The 16,688-nt window shown below is 52.5% G+C and overlaps 1 protein-coding gene across 2 annotated transcripts in view; it reads left to right on the top strand.

Moving 5' to 3' along the window:
• Nucleotides 1-594: 594 nt before the first annotated feature.
• The window catches only part of unc80 (unc-80 homolog (C. elegans)), a 44,167-nt gene continuing 28,073 nt past the window's right edge, over nt 595-16,688 (top strand). For both annotated transcript variants that reach the window (XM_084667731.1, XM_084667732.1), the window contains exons 1-19: nt 595-686; nt 1,132-1,180; nt 1,526-1,682; nt 1,852-2,180; nt 2,974-3,097; nt 3,368-3,432; nt 3,722-3,864; nt 7,648-7,921; nt 8,165-8,299; nt 8,654-8,870; nt 9,007-9,150; nt 9,583-9,851; nt 10,218-10,571; nt 10,783-10,914; nt 11,234-11,381; nt 12,553-12,603; nt 13,932-14,080; nt 15,859-16,022; nt 16,583-16,681. In XM_084667731.1, coding sequence (XP_084523857.1) covers nt 595-686; nt 1,132-1,180; nt 1,526-1,682; nt 1,852-2,180; nt 2,974-3,097; nt 3,368-3,432; nt 3,722-3,864; nt 7,648-7,921; nt 8,165-8,299; nt 8,654-8,870; nt 9,007-9,150; nt 9,583-9,851; nt 10,218-10,571; nt 10,783-10,914; nt 11,234-11,381; nt 12,553-12,603; nt 13,932-14,080; nt 15,859-16,022; nt 16,583-16,681 — 3,095 coding nt within the window. The remainder of the gene's footprint in view (nt 687-1,131; nt 1,181-1,525; nt 1,683-1,851; nt 2,181-2,973; nt 3,098-3,367; nt 3,433-3,721; nt 3,865-7,647; nt 7,922-8,164; nt 8,300-8,653; nt 8,871-9,006; nt 9,151-9,582; nt 9,852-10,217; nt 10,572-10,782; nt 10,915-11,233; nt 11,382-12,552; nt 12,604-13,931; nt 14,081-15,858; nt 16,023-16,582; nt 16,682-16,688) is intronic.

The following is a 16,688-nucleotide window of genomic DNA, read 5'->3' as shown; positions in this document are numbered from 1 at the left end:
GGTGGAGGAGAGTTGTAAGGTTGTCTGCAGTGTGGAATCTGACCATATATATCTATGAATAACGGTGTTTTAGGAAGCAAGATTAACATGTTGACTGGATCCTTTCAGTGTTTCTCCTCTGGCTTCTCTCTCACACCATGTAAATGTATTTTGCAGACATGGGGATTTTAAGGTAATTAAACAACCTGTTGGTGCAATTCAAATGGGGATTATGGCTCATAAAGGGATCCGGAGAGAGATTCAACTCTGTATGTGCTGCGTCTGTAACGTAAACCGATTAAAGGGTTTTGTTTCTGTGGTTTCCCGTGTGACTTGCTCTCTTTACACTGCCTACACCAAACCGGTTGATGTTGTCAAGGGAAACATCTGTTCCGTGTAGTCATTGGCTCCTGCGTCTTTAAGCTCGCGTTCGCCGCTGATTTATTACTCTGCCGCTGTTCAGAGGGTGGTGCTGGAACCGGAGAGCTCTGTCCGCCGCCGACACTTGCAGCCATTTTACACAAGCGGAACACAATCATGTCGTGAGCGAAGCGGCATATCACCTGGACGGGACAGACCCAGCCACCGCGTCTGGTCCACGACGAGGCGGTCAAGATGGTGAAGAGGAAGAGCTTGGATGACTCCGACAAGGAGTGTGGAAATGGAATACCGTTCCCTATCCAGACCTTCCTGTGGAGGCAGACTAGGTTAGTGAGGGGAATTTATAACAGGTGTTTGCCGCTGTCGAACCGAATAGAGAAACCAAGGCAACTCATCCGCAAATACAATGTAGAAACGTCGTTTTGAACAGTAGGCCTATGTGAGATGACACGCAACATACGTTTTTCTCTCTGATTATCCCCGTGTATATAGACCTGACATTTTAAGCGAGCATTTCATGCCTGGTTCAAAAATGGTAATTGAGGAAAAACATTGTTGGTGTTAAAACGTTACGACGATGTCACGCGCGTGAAACAAACAGCCTAAATCAATGCTTACATCACAAATGATAATATTCATTCTTTATTTGAAAAACACCTGACATCGGATATGAGCAATTAGCCTGTAACTATTAATTGAGATAAGCCTTTTGTAGCCTACACCTCTTTTTTAAGGTTCTACATGTTGTAACCGGTTTGATCATGTTTCCAGCGCGTTTCTGCGACCGAAGTTGGGGAAACAGTATGAAGCTTCGTGTGTGGTAAGTCATTTACATAATACCATAACTCTGATTTGATTAAATAATCGCTCACTCTTGGTCCGGTCTAATCTGATACTGGCAAACGCACCTGCGAATCAGGAGAGCACTTTTCTAATTGCAATTGGTAAATTCGAGTTTTTAACATCGAGGTCAAAAACGTGTATTTGTAGCGCAGTGATGCTAAATGTCTAAATCGAGAATTATGGACGAAAACAGAATGAAGTTGAGCATATTGAGAGCAAGGTCTGCAGTCAGACAGCCCTTTGCTTGTGGCCGTATTGGGCATTTGAGCAGAAACAAACCGTCTTTAGATTCAGTCTCAGTGACCACTTGGCTCTTCCCCAGTCCTTTGAGCGCGTGCTGGTGGAGAACAAGCTGCACGGGCTCTCTCCCACCCTGTCGGAGGCTATCCAGAGCATCTCGCGCTGGGAACTAGTCCAGGCAGCCCTCCCCCACGTGCTCCACTGCACCTCCATCCTGCTGTCAAACAGGAACAAGCTGGGTAACAGCACAGTCATACACACACGTGCATGCATGCACGCTCACACACGCATCCCACAAACATTACACACACACACACACACACGCTCACACAAATCATCAATCCCTTTTGACATTATACTAAACGCACCATCGACCACCTCTAAACTCTGACCTTCGACCTTCCCCAGGTCACCAGGACAAGTTGGGTGTGGCGGAGACCAAGCTCCTGTACACCCTGCACTGGATGCTTCTGGAGGCCGCGCAGGAGTGCCATGAGCCCTGCCTGGGCCAGGGCTGGTCCGGGAGCAGCAGCGCCTTCCTCCAGCCTCTAGGCAACCAGGGCTCCCCCCCGGGCCCAGGGTCGGGCTCCGGGTCTGGGACGGGCTCGGGCCTCGGCCCCCGGCTCGGAGGCTCTCTGGAGGAGGATGAGCACGCTCGCTCCAAGCTCTTCTACAGGAGTATGGCCAGCGTGGAGCTGTTTGTGTTCCTCTTCGCTCCGCTCATCCACCGCATCAAGGTACGCACAAAGACAACACACAAAGACAACGCAGGGAAGAAATGAAATGGTGGGGATTGTTATACCATTTTTTTTTTTTTTTACTGAAAATATTATTCAGTTATCTTATTTAATCCCCTCGATTTTCCAACTCTCAGCTAAACTGCAATATAGAGAATGGTCATTTGATTTCCCAAAACATAACTCACCACACAAAAGTAGATTTCGTTTTTTTAATAAACCATATAGCTTGCCTGAACGTCACTCTAACAAAGATCGTTGAGCTGCTGTCTCATTGATCTGTGTGCAGATGAGCAGGGTTCCTGTTCTCTGGGGATGCTGGTGATTTCATACTGAGTAAATAGAGTTTCATTGTGTGCTTTGATTCAATTACTCGCCTTGGAAACACAAGTATCCGTGCTTCGTATCCGAGTTAACTCTTTCTAGATTTATCTCTGGGTACAGCTCAGTGGTAGAGCTGTTGACTGCAGATCCAAAGGTTGCAGGTCAGGGAGTCAGATGGCTGAGCGGTTAGGAAGTTGGGCAATAAATTAGAAGGTTGACGGTTCGATTCCCGGCCGTGCGAAATTAAGTTGTGTCCTTGGGCAATGCACTTTACCCTACTTGCCTCAGGGAATTGTCCCTGTACTTACTGTAAGTCATTCTGGATAAGACAGCTGCTGAATGTAAATGTCTGAATCCCCCCTCATATGACATTTTAGATATAAAATGTTATTATCATTTTCTGAATGTGCCTGGAATCTGCACTTAGGCTTTTTTCCTGTGTCAACACGGCCATGTGTCTTTCCTCCAGGAATCTGATCTGACCTTCCGATTGGCCAGCGGGCTTGTCATCTGGCAGCCAATGTGGGAGCACCGTCAGCCGGATGTTCCCGCCTTCTCTGCCCTCATCAAGCCAGTGAGAAACATAGTGACAGGTGAGTCAATCGAATCCAATCCTATTTTATATACAGTACCAGTCAAAAGTTTGGACACATTTTATGTAGCCCTTTATTTGTGTCTAACTTTTTTTCACATGCATAGCCACATCAGGCATCACATACGGCCTGTAGAACTGCACCTATATCAAACGCAATCCTGAACACAGTCTCTCTGCACAGATCTGTTGTAAAACACTGTCTGCAAAGAGCTCTTCCTTGGGCTGCTGCAGCTAACTGCTTCTCATCCATTCTCTTCATCCTCTCCAGCGAAAAGGAATTCTCCCGTGAACAACCAGCGCAGCCCCTGTGGACCCAGGAACCCTGGCCCCATGGTGAGAGCTTCTCCACTTCCCCTCCCAGCCCCCCTTGCTTCCTGTCCTCCCCCTGGGCTGGTAATATTAATTAGCAGAGAGTTGGTGCTGTTATCCAGGGTCGTGACCTCCCCTGAGCTTACTGTATGAGTGTAAGATAAGCAAAGGCTGGGAGAATGTAGACTGGCTCTGCTGTGCTGTTCTGTTGTCTTCCATCTAACCTCTTCTCTCCTCTGCTGTGTACTCTCCTCTCCTCCTCTCTCCTCTGCTCTCCTCCTTCCTGTCCTGTCTTCCTGTCTTCTGCTTATAGGGATTCCAGGTGGTTTGTGAAACCGCCCAATCAGATTCATCCTCTCCAGGTGCCGGAGAGCAGAGATGTCGCCGCGGCAACTCTGTGGAGAAAGGGGGGCCCTCACAACAGCCCCCTCTGCTCAAAGGTGTCTCCAAAAAGAAGTGAGTAGAGCCTTCCCAGCATCACTTCCTCCCAGCCTCACGTCCTCCCAGCCTCACGTCCTCCCAGCCTCACGTCCTCTCAGCCTCAGGTCCTCTCAGCCTCACGTCCTCCCAGCCTCACGTCCTCCCAGCCTCACGTCCTCTCAGCCTCAGGTCCTCTCAGCCTCACGTCCTCCCAGCCTCACGTCCTCCCAGCCTCACGTCCTCCCAGCCTCACGTCCTCCCAGCCTCACGTCCTCTCAGCCTCAGGTCCTCTCAGCCTCACGTCCTCCCAGCCTCACGTCCTCCCAGCCTCACGTCCTCTCAGCCTCAGGTCCTCTCAGCCTCACGTCCTCCCAGCCTCACGTCCTCCCAGCCTCACGTCCTCTCAGCCTCACGTCCTCCCAGCCTCACGTCCTCCCAGCCTCACGTCCTCTCAGCCTAACGTCCTCTCAGCCTCACATCCTCCCAGCCTCACGTCCTCCTAGCCTCACATCCTCCAGCCTCACGTCCTCCCAGCCTCACGTCCTCCCAGCCTCACATCCTCCAGCCTCACGTCCTCCCAGCCTCACGTCCTCCCAGCCTCACGTCCTCCCAGCCTCACATCCTCCAGCCTCACGTCCTCCCAGCCTCACGTCCTCCCAGCCTCAAATCCTCCCCGCCTCATGTCCTCCCAGCCTCACGTCCTCCCAGCCTCACGTCCTCCCAGCCCTACGTCCTCTCAGCCTCACGTCCTCCCAGCCTCACGTCCTCCCAGCCTCAAATCCTCCCAGCCTCACGTCCTCCCAGCCTCACGTCCTCCCAGCCCTACGTCCTCTCAGCCTCACGTCCTCCCAGCCTCACGTCCTCCCAGCCTCAAATCCTCCCCGCCTCATGTCCTCCCAGCCTCACGTCCTCCCAGCCTCACGTCCTCCCAGCCCTACGTCCTCTCAGCCTCACGTCCTCCCAGCCTCACGTCCTCCCAGCCTCAAATCCTCCCAGCCTCACGTCCTCCCAGCCTCACGTCCTCCCAGCCTCACGTCCTCCCAGCCTCACGTCCTCCCAGCCTCACATCCTCCCAGCCTCACATCCTCCCAGCCTTGCCACCCTCTACCTGCCAGCCTCACATCCTCCTGGCCTCCCAGTTATCACAGCCTGCTTTGGCTGCTGTTTCCCAGACACCTCTCTCTCTAACTAGGCTAATTGTGCTGAAATAATGTGTCGTATGTCTGTTACTGGCAGTTTCCCTCTCTCCGTCCGCCAACGGCAGGCCTGGCAGCAGGCCTCTAGCTTCAACTGCCCCCAAGCCCTGGTGCCCAGTCTGGGCCCAGTCTGGGCCTGTTGTGGGGCAGTGATCAGGCGCTAATGTGTGGGGGAATCATCCGGCGAATACGAGCGATGTCGACGGTCTCTTGGTTTCCACGGTGACTGCGTGTTGGTGTTGTTAGAGAGACACACGTTCACGTTCCAACAGGCCCGAGTCCCTCTCTGATGACATCACAGCAGTGCTGACTGGATGAGGCTGAGATGGTGTAGGGTGGTAGGGATGAGATCAGCCATTGCACATGCCTTAGCCAGTAGTATGTGAATCTGAATAGACTCCTCCCCCCAGACCCAAACCTGGCCCCTCCCCCATGCTTGTTCCCTCCCCCAGCTCTCTCAAAGCTCCGAACAAGAATCTCAGTTAAAACAGAAATACTATCTCATGTCTATATACAGACTGGCTGTAGGCAAAGAGCCCCTATGGGGAAGCTGCAATGTGTCTCTGTGTGTGTGTGTGTGTGTGTGTGTGTGTGTGTGAGGGGGGGGGGGGTGTTTGCACATCAAACAAAAGGAAATTAATTGCTCCCCAAGGTTTTGTGTGCGCGTGCGCACACGTGTGTGTGTCCTGGTGACTGCTGATGAATGAGAAGCCTTATCAGGAAGGGTATTAGACTCTAAAGGTGAATCTAAACCAAGATATTCCGTGTGGCCTTGAGAGTGTGATTCATTTCCTGTTTAACTCTCCTCATCTTACTTCCTGTTTAACTCTCCTTGTCTCACTTCCTGTTTAACTCCTCGCCTCACTTCCTGATTAACTCCTCGTCTCACTTCCTGTTTAACTCCTCGTCTCACTTCCTGTTTAACTCTCTCCTAGTGTCTCAGTGTTGTCCTCTGTGTCTCTGCTGCAGCCAAACGCTCCATCATAGCTTGGCTGTCATAGCTCCGCGAGGAGGCCCAGTCTTACCTCGGCTCTGCAGCGAGGCCCTCTCTTATGAACACAGCTCCGCGACAAGGCCCGTTTTTTACTCAGCTCCGCAGTGAGGCCCTCTCTGACTGAGAGCTCAGCGAGGAGGCCCAGCTTTACTTTTCTGACGCCTCACACTCTAATCGCAGCCTCCCCTTGCGATGCTGATGCAGTTTCCATAGCAACCCCTGCTGCAGCCCTGTATGGAGTCGGGGGCTGGGCTGTCTCTGGGGACAGGTGTCGTCACGTTGTCTCCACGGCAACCTGACAACACCGGCTGTCCGACTGACGAAAAGAGAGGAGGGGGGATGGAGGGAGGAAAAGAGGGAAGGGGGAAAGGATGAAGGGGAGGAGGAGAGAGGAGGATAGGAAAGGAGGATGGGGGAACCGGGGGGTGGAGGGTGTGTGTTGGCTAGACAGTGAAACGCAATCCAGCTCCCTCCCTCTCCTTCTCCTGTTCTCTCCCATTGATTCATGTAGATATCGACCGGTTGAAAACCACAGTCAAGATTAAATGCCTCTTTCACTCTCCCTCTCCTCCCCCCCTACTCTTAGCATAAATCTCTCCTCTTCTCTCTTAAAAGAGGTTTTGTCAGTCGGAGGGGAAGGATTCGCTGCAGGAGTCAGTCAGTGACCTTCATTCCCTCGCCTGCTCGGAGTAGCAGCTTATATATAGTGCTCTCACGTCCACGCTGGCTCCGGGCTCTCCACAGGAACACACACGGCCCCAGGCCCCAGCCGCTGTGTTCACCAGCTCCTTCTGATGCATTATTCACCTGCTGCTGTGTGGAGCCGGAGGTGGAGGGAATGTGAGGGCGTTAGGCTGAATGCAGGAGGCTGTTATAGTAGTTCAGGAGACAGACATTCACGTATTAGATTTTTTGTCGTTTAGCAGACGCTCTTATCCAGAGTGACTTACAGTAAGTACAGGGACATTCCCCCCAAGGCAAGTAGGGTGAAGTGCCTTGCCCAAGGACACAACGTCATTCGGCACAGTCGGGAATTGAATCAGCAACCTTCTGATTATTAGCCTGATTCCCTAACCGCTCAGCCATCTGACTCCCAGATTTGAGCATATATTGTTACATGACACGGAAATGTAGGTTTGACTTTGGCGGAGTGGATGATCTAAGGGAAGAACTACCTGCCTCCTCGATGCAACACATACATGACATGACGTATGAGGCAAAGGAGCAATAGAGATATAATCCCCGGTGGATAGAACAGACAGCATAGGGGAGAAGGGGATGGTGGAGGGCGGCAGCAGCACTGATCACACAACAACTGTGGTGAGTGTGTGCGTATCCGCTCTACCTTTTAATGCCGTCTTATCGGACGTGGCCCAATGGGCTTGTGCTGGCTAACACAAGTGTGGTAATGAGAAGATGCCGCGCGCTGCCCAATTGCCCTGCCTGAACTAGGTGCGCTTTTTTATTTTTATACAATGGGTGGAATAGACACAGGGCCCATTACTAGGATTTTCCCAGTGGCGCGTTTGCCCATGAATCTATTAAATCATAGTTTGCTTTGTGATTTTCCCACCCCCCCAACCTCTCCCTCCGATCCCTTCCTTCTCTACCTCCTCCCCCCCCCCCCAGGACCTCAGCCCCCTCCGGCCTCCCAGTCTCCCTGGCCCAGCGCGCCCGCTACGCCACCTACTTCGACGTGGCCGTGCTGCGCTGCCTGCTGCAGCCCCACTGGACAGAGGAGGGCGTCCACTGGGCCCTGATGTTCTACCTGCAGCGCCTCAGGCAGATCCTGGACGAGAGGCCCGAGCGCCCGCCCGAGCCCCTGGCCACGCCCCTGCCACGCCCCCGCAGCAGCTCCATGGTGGCCGTCGCCCCCTCCCTGGTGAACACTCACAAGACGCAGGTGCGAGGCTGTCGTAGCGTTACTGGCACCGCCAGTGTTTCTGGTGGCATCACTAGTATTGCTGGTAAAACCCTTGATGACGCTATGTGAAAATGTTGTGGATGTTCTGCCGTTCGTGGGAACGTGTTCATCTGTGTGCACGTTTGATCGAGCGGTCATTCGAATCCAGCCAGAACACGTTTCAGTATGTGGATGACCTTGACAACAGTCCTGTCTTCACTGGTGCGTGTTCACGTTTTGTAGGACATGAGCCTGAAGTGTAACGAGGAGGGAACGTCTCTGAGCTCCGAGACGTTTGCCAAGGTCTCTCTGACCAACCTGCGCAGGCAGGCTGTCCCCGACCTCTCCTCCGACCTGGGCAAGAACCTCTTCAAAAAGGTCAGGAGCGTCACCATGACGATTCCGCACTCCAGCCAGACATGCCCCCCCCTCTGAGTAGTATGAAGGCAGCTTTGATTTGTTAAGAGGAGTCTTTCTCCTACCTTCTCTCTCCTCCTCTCCCTTCCCCCTGTCTCTCCCTCTTTCCCCTCTCTCCCCCCTTCCTCTCTCCACCCTCTCCCTCCCCCCCTCTCCTTCTCTTCCCTTCTCCCTATCTCCCTCCCCCTCTCTCCCCTTCTCCCTCCCCCCCCCCTCCCTCTCTCCCCTTCTCCTTCTCCCTCTCCCCCCCCCCTCTCCCTCTCTCCCCTCCCCCCTCTCCCCCTCTCCCTCTCTCTGTTTCTCCCTCTCTCTCAGTTTAAGAACCGGAGGGAGGACCGAGAGAGGAAGGGCTCCATCCCGTTCCACCACACAGGGAAAAAGCGTCAGCGTCGCATGGGGGTCCCCTTCCTGCTCCACGAGGACCACCTGGACGTGTCTCCCACACGCAGCACCTTCTCCTTCGGAAGCTTCTCGGGCCTGGGAGACGACCGCCGCGCTCTGGAGCGGAGCGGCTGGCAGGCCACCATCATGGGTGGGCTGTCCATCAACTTTGTTACTCGGTCGCTTGTTTGTGCTGGTCAGGGAGTTAGCTTGAGTTAGCTTGAGTTAGCTTGACAGGTAGTTGGTTTTGTTGGCGGTTCACACGTTGTCGTCTGATTGGCTGACAGGCAAGTTCACGAGGAGGGGGAGCTCGGACACGGCGGCTGACGTGGACAGTCTGAGCGCCAAACACTCGCACTCCCATCACTCCCTGATGCGAGACGCGCCCGACCACGCCAACAGCCACAGCGACAACACGGTCCGAGAGGGAGGTGAGAGCTCTGAATCAAGCTGGTCGGAGGGAGGGAGGGAAACAGTCTCAAAGCTCGGCGGTATGGTACACAACGCTCACCGATGTGTCCTACATGACTGGGACGAGGTAAAGCAAACGGTTTCCCTGTCGAACACACGCTCACTCCTCCTCCCTCCCTTCTTCCTCCCCTTCGGCAACATCCCTTCCTTGTCCCTCCCTTTCTCCTCTCTCCTCCCTCTCTCCTCCCTCTCTCCTCCCTCCTTCCTCCCTTTCTCCTCCCTTTCTCTTCCCTCCCTCCTCCCTTTCTCCTCCCTTTCTCCACCTCTCTCCTCCCTCTCTCCCCTGTCTCTTTCCCCCCTCACTCCCCCTTCTCTTCCCCCTCTCTCCTCCCTCCTTTCCCCCTCTCTCTCCCCCTTCTCTCCCCCCTCTCTCCTCTCTCCCCTCCGTCCAGTACGTTCCCAGATCTCCACCATCACCATGGCGACGTTCAACACCACGGTGGCGTCCTTCAACGTGGGCTACGCCGACTTCTTCACGGAGCACATGAAGAAGCTGTGCAACCCTGCGCCCATCCCCGAGATGCCCAACGAGCCGCTGGCGTGCGCCAACCTGCCGCGCAGCTTCACAGACTCCTGCATCAACTACTCCAGCGTGGAGGACGGAGAGAACATAGAGGGAACCAACAACTTCATCCTGAAGAACGGCATGCTGGACCTCTCTGTGAGTGGGGACCCTGGAGGGAGGGAGGAGGGTGGTGGATGAGGATGGATGATGGATGGATAGATGGATGGATAGATGGATGGATGTAGGGATGTAGGGATGGATGGATGTAGGGAGGGATGTAGGGAGGGATGGATGTAGGGAGGGATGTAGGGAGGGATGGATGTAGGGAGGGATGGATGTAGGGAGGGATGTTGGGATGGATGGATGTAGGGCTGGATGTAGGGAGGGATGGATGTAGGGATGGATGTAGGGAGGGATGGATGTAGGGAGGGATGGATGTAGGGATGGATGTAGGGAGGGATGTAGGGATGGATGGATGTAGGGCTGGATGTACAACCCTGCCCTCCCTGCCCTCTGTACCAGGCGGTGCTGCGGGCGCTCCACGCCGTCCTCGCCCACGACATCAGCTCCAGGATCTGCGACGTGTCCCTCAACATCATCGACTGCCTGCTGCAACTGGGGGTGGTGCCCGGCATGGGCAAGACGCCCTCCAAGCCCGACGACAAGGAGAACGAAGAGACACGCCCCAAAGACGGGACCAACCAGGGCCCAGCAGGGGCCCAGGGGGGCGTGGCCGGGGGGACGGGGGCCGCAGCGCCGGGGGGAGGAGGGGGAGGAGGGGGAGACGACGGAGGGGGAGGAGGCGGTGGGAGTGGAGGCGGGAGCGGGGCCGGAAGCAAGGACGATATCAAGAACAACAAGGAGAAAGACAGCAAGGTAGTGTCTGCATGATGAGTCGAAATACTGCGAGTTTGTCACGTACAATACATTATCCGAACTAAAAACTCTATTCTGAGTCTGTATATTATGTAACTTTACATTGCCCTAACACAGTGCCCTGTCGTTCTGTGTGCCCCTCTGTGTGTGTGTGTTTCCACCTGTGTGTGTGTGTGTGTGTGTGTGTGTGTGTGTGTGTGTGTGTGAGAAGGAGGAGAGCTCCAGCCTCAGTTCCCACAGACTGGCCCTGACCATGCTCATCAAGATCGTCAAGTCTCTGGGCTGTGCGTACGGCTGTGGGGAGGGCCACCGCGGCCTGTCTGGAGACCGGCTACGCACGCAGGTCAGCCCCCCTCTCTCTCTCGGGCTGGATCGGGGGCACCCACACCCCCTCCCACCCCTTCCTGTTTGTTCAACCCAGTATGAATGCACTGCAGTTTTCTTTCCCATTTCTGTCTGTGTGGTACGCATGTGTGTCTGTGTGTGTATCTGTGTGTGTGTATCTGTGTGTGTGTGTGTCTGCATGGTACGCATGTGTGTGTGTATCTGTGTGTGTGTGTGTGTGTGTCTGTGTGTATGTGTGTGTGTGTGTCTGCATGGTACGCATGTGTGTGTGTGTGTGTGTGTGTGTATCTGTGTGTGTGTGTGTGTGTGTCTGCTAGGCCCAGAACTGTCTGACCAACCTGTACAAGCTGGACAAGCTTCAGTTCCGCCAGACCATGAGGGACTACGTGAACAGAGACTCTCTCAACAACATCGTGGACTTCCTGCATGCGCTCCTGGGCTTCTGCATGGAGCCCATCACCGACAGTAAGACCCAGCTGCACCTGTGTCAGCCGTGCCAAGCCTACACACCCACCCTGCGCATACGCAAACCCATGCCTGACAAGACTGAGAATCCTCCTGTTGCAGATGTGGAGCACGCGTGTGCGTGCGAGTGCGCGCGTAAGTGCGTGCGCGTGTAATACGATTTTTGCTGTATCTCGTTGACATGAGTTAATGCGACTCTTAAGAGATTGCAAAAATCCTGGTGCTTATAGGCAAGTTTGTTGCCTGGAACACTGCAGGTGTTGACCCTCTGGTGTGTGCGAACACTCTGCACACACCTGCATGTGCACGCACACACACACACCAAGCGGCATTTCGCCTCAGGACGAAAACATAAAGCATTTATATATATATATATGCTCTGGAACAGATCACACATTCACGGATCTCAACTCTTTTATCTGTTTCTCTTTGGCCTCTGTGATTTTACGTCTGTTTCCTTCTGTCTTTCCACTCACCTCTGCTCTGTCCAGTCCCTCCGTTCCTCCACGTCCCCTCTCCTCCTCCCCTCTCCTCCTCCCCTCTCCTCCTCCCCTCTCCTCCTCCACCCCAGTTCCCCTCCTTCCCTTACTCCCCTCCTCCCCTCCACTCCTCTCTTCCTCTTCCTCCTGCCTACTCACCCTCCTCCTCTTCTCCCCCTCTCCTCCTCTCCTGCCCCCACTTCCTTGTCTCTCCTCCCCTTCCTTCCTTCCTTCCCTCCGCCCCTGTCCTCCCTCCACCTGAACAAGCTTTATCCCAGCACCCCCTCCATACTCACTCATCCATTCTGTACACTTGCCAATCAGATGCTGTGTGCTCATTGCATCCCAGTGGCTTAATGGCTGAACAACGGCGATATGTTCTCAAATGGCACAATTCTCTAAAATAATTCTCTAATTGTTTGAGCCTTTTCTGCTGTTTCTGCTGTAGTGATGTAGTTGGCAAGTTACTGAACAGATGAGTGATTTGATTATGAAAGTGCACTGGACACCCCTTTTGTTTCTAAATGTTTGAATGTCTGTGTCAACTAATGTGCTCGTGAAAATGTATGTGTGTGTGTATCTGTCTCAGTTCACCTGAATCTGAGGTGAGGTGTCGTGTTGTGTCCTTTCTGACACATACGTGTGTGTGTGCTGGTCTGACATAAACATGTGCCACATCTCTTCTCTTGCAGAGTACGGCAGTGCAGGTGACAGGTCCCGGAGGGGCAATAAGAGAAACCTGGGTAGATACACCATCTATAATCTAAACACACATAAACACCATCTATAATCTAAACGCACATAAACACCATCTATAATCTAAACGCACATAAACAGCATCTATAATCTAAACACACATAAACAGCATCTATAATCTTGACACACATAAACAGCATCTATAATCTAAACACACTTAAACACCATCTATAATCTAAACGCACATAAACAGCATCTATAATCTAAACGCACTTAAACACCATCTATAATCTTGACACACATAAACAGCATCTATAATCTAAACACACATAAACAGCATCTATAATCTTGACACACATAAACACCATCTATAATCTTGACACACATAAACAGCATCTATAATCTAAACACACATAAACACCATCTATAATCTAAACACACATAAACAGCATCTATAATCTAAACAAACACAATCTATAATCTAAACACACTTAAGCACGATCTATAATCTAAACACACTTAAGCACGATCTATAATCTAAACACACTTAAGCACGATCTATAGTCTAAACAAACATGATCTGTAATCTAAACAAACTCAAACATGATCTATAATCTAAACACATATAAACATAATCTGTAATCTAAACATATTTAAACATAATCTATAATCTAAACACACATAAACACGATCTGTAATCTAAACAGCTAGCCCTGATACGATCATCCCTTTAGACTCTGCTACCATTCCTGCTCCCCTCACTCCTAAAGATCCCTCCTGCAGCTCCTAAATCAAAACACCATCTCTGACTCAATACTCATTTACATCGCCGAGCTCTGTACAGTTCCAGAACCTACACTCAGATTCTAGTTCTAATTCCAGAACCAACAGGCTAGATTCTAGCTCAAATTCCAGAACCTACAGGCTAGATTCTAGCTGAAATTCCAGAACCTACAGGCTAGGTTCTAGTTTTATTCCAGTAATCACAGACTATGTTCTTGATAATAGACTCTTATTATAGATGTACTCTTAATGATAGACCTAATTTCCCTTAGTGAGATACCTGTCAGTCTATGTACCTAGCTAGCAGGCCACAGTCACTTGCATGTATACTTATTCTCAACCAAATCCCTTTTTTAGTTTGCTTCCACATCTGTGCTTTTATTCTTTTGAGCTTCTGGAACTCCTGTTCCCACCCCCCCCCCCCTCCCTCTGTACCTGTTCCCCCTCGCCCCCCGTCCCCCCCGTCCCCCCCTCCCTCTTTGTTTGAGCTTATGTGTTCCACCCCTGAGCAGCTGGAGAGGCAAAGTGTTTCCTCCTGACCGCACCACCCCTGTGTGATGTGTTGGTCTCTTCCACTTCCCCATGTCTGCAGACAAGGCTGGGTTTGGGAACAACTTCACCACGGGGGACAACAAGTCCCTGGCCCAGAACATGGAGGCCGTGGTGGTGGGCTGCATGTTCAAGTCTCTGATCACACGCTGCTCGTCCACCACCCACGAGCTGCACAGCCCGGAGAACCTGGTGAGAAATGTCTCATCTCCCTCTCACCCTCCTCTTCCACCCTCATCCCCTCTCATCCCCTCTCACCCTCCTCTTCCACCCTCATCCCCTCTCATCCCCTCTCATCCCCTCTCACCCTCCTCTTCCACCCTCATCCCCTCTCACCCTCCTCTTCCACCCTCATCCCCTCTCATCCCCTCTCATCCCCTCTCACCCTCCTCTTCCACCCTCATCCCCTCTCACCCTCCTCTTCCACCCTCATCCCCTCTCATCCCCTCTCACCCTCCTCGTCTCCCTCTCACCCTCCTCTTCCCCTCTCATCCCCTCTCACCCCCTCTCACCCTCCTCTTCCACCCTCATCCCCTCTCATCCCCCTCTTCTCCCTCTCACCCTCCTCTTCCACTCTCATCCCCTCTCACCCCCTCTCACCCTCCTATTCTCCTCTCATCCCCTCTCACCCTCCTCTTCCCCTCTCATCCCCTCTCATCCCCTCTCACCCCCTCTCACCCTCCTCTTCCACCCTCATCCCCCCTCACCCTCCTCTTCCACTCCCCCCCTCACCCTCCTCTTCCACTCCCCCCCTCACCCTCCTCTTCCACTCCCCCCCCTCACCCTCCTCTTCCACTCCCCCCCCCTCACCCTCCTCTTCCACTCCCCCCCTCTCACCCTCCTCTTCCACTCCCCCCCCCTCACCCCCCCAACTCATATTCTCCTGTTGCTCCCTCTCCCTCTTTCTCTCTCCCTCTTTCTCTATCACTCCCTCTCTCTGTATTTATCTGTCTGTATCTTTTTCTCCCTCGCTTTTCCTCTCTATCTTTCTTTCTTTCTCTCTCTGCAAATCTCTTTTTCCCCAGTCCCATTCTGTGTCTCTCCCCCTCTACCTCCCTCTCTCTCTTTCCTTCTCTCTCTCTCTCTCTCTCTCTCTCTCTCTCTCTCTCTCTCTCTCTCTCTCTCTCTCTCTCTCTCTCTCTCTCTCTCTCTCTCTCTCTCTCTCTCTCTCTCTCTCTCTCTCTCTCTCTCACACACACATTATTTGCCTTAATTATTCCCCCGTGGGGATTTCTACCATCATATCCATGTTGTGAAACATGTTTTGTTGAATTATTAAAGGCTGACTGGTAGTGTGACACAATGGATCCTTGATGAATTATTAAAGAACGCGTACACTAAGTATGAACAGACAGTTGTCTGAAGCTGGAAGAAGGAACAAATCATGATGAGAAAACTCAAACTTGTGATCAACAATTGCCACAACACTGTAGTGCTGGGTGTAGGATGTTACCATAGCGTTGGGTGCAGTATGTTGCTATAGCGCTGGGTGGAGTATGTTACCATGGATGTTGCCATACTGTTGGGTGGAGAGTGTTGCCATGGCGCTGGGTGGAGAGTGTTGCCATGGCGCTGGGTGGAGAGTGTTGCCATGGCGCTGGGTGGAGAGTGTTGCCATGGCGCTGGGTGCGCCTGTCTGTATGCAGGAACAGGATCCCTCACAGCACTGTGGCACAACGTGGTGTGACATCACAGAGCTCTACCGCTGCTGTGCTGTGAAGACAGATTGGTGGAATATGTCACACACACACACACACACGCACACACAGACACACACAGGGTGCTGGAGATTATTATCATGTCCTGTTCCTGCTGGAAATGTGATTTCCTGTTCTCTCTCTTTCCTCTGTCCGTCTTGCACACACACACACACGCTCCTCTGTAAACACATACACACACACTCCTCTGTAAACACACACACACACACATACACACACTCTCTCGCTCCCTCGTTTCCGCGTCTCCTCCAGGGCCTGTACTGTGACATCCGCCAGCTGGTGCAGTTCATCAAGGAATCCCATGGCAACGTGTTCCGCAGGGTGGCACTGAGCGCGCTCCTGGACAGCGCCGAGAAGGTCACCAGCACCAAGAAGCCCGAGGAGAAGGAGGAGCCTAAGCCCCACGTGCCAAAGAGGTATTTCGATTCAACCAATCACAGAACTAGGACAAAGAAAAGCCATCCGCCATTGGCTGGATAGGTGTCAGTCGTCTCTGAGGACTTTGTTGACACATATGAGACAGAGCCAGTGTGCTTATATGTTTGTGTGTCCGTGTGTGTTTGTGTGTGTGCGTCTTTATGTGTTTATGTGTATGTTTGTATGCATGTGTGCCTGTATGTGTGTGTTTGTGTGTTTGTATGTTTGTATGTGTGCCTGTATGTGTGTGTTTGTGTGTTTGTGTGTTTGTATGTTTGTATGTGTGCCTGTATGTGTGTGTTTGTGTGTTTGTATGTTTGTATGTGTGCCTGTGTGTGTGTGTTTGTGTGTTTGTATGTTTGTATGCATGTGTGCCTGTGTGTGTGTGTTTGTGTGTTTGTATGCATGTGTGCCTGTGTGTGTGTGTTTGTGTGCATGTGTGCCTGTGTGTGTGTGTTTGTGTGCCTGTGCGTGTGTTTGTGTGTTTGTGTGCCTGTGTGTGTGTGTTTGTGTGCATGTGTGCCTGTGTGTGTGTTTGTGTGCGTGCGTGCGTGTGCAGGTCAGAGGCAGGGTCCTCAGGAGAGAAGGGACTGGTGTCCACCACTGCAGACGAGTGTCGCAGCCTCATCTCCAGTAGACCCCCACAGACACCAGAACAGTGAGTG

This window comes from Hypomesus nipponensis, chromosome 12, assembly GCF_054491055.1.
Source record: "Hypomesus nipponensis isolate SF chromosome 12, ASM5449105v1, whole genome shotgun sequence".
Classification (NCBI taxonomy): Eukaryota; Metazoa; Chordata; class Actinopteri; order Osmeriformes; family Osmeridae; genus Hypomesus; species Hypomesus nipponensis.
Note: the sequence above shows the minus strand (reverse complement) of the source record. Positions and strands in the feature narration are given on the sequence as shown.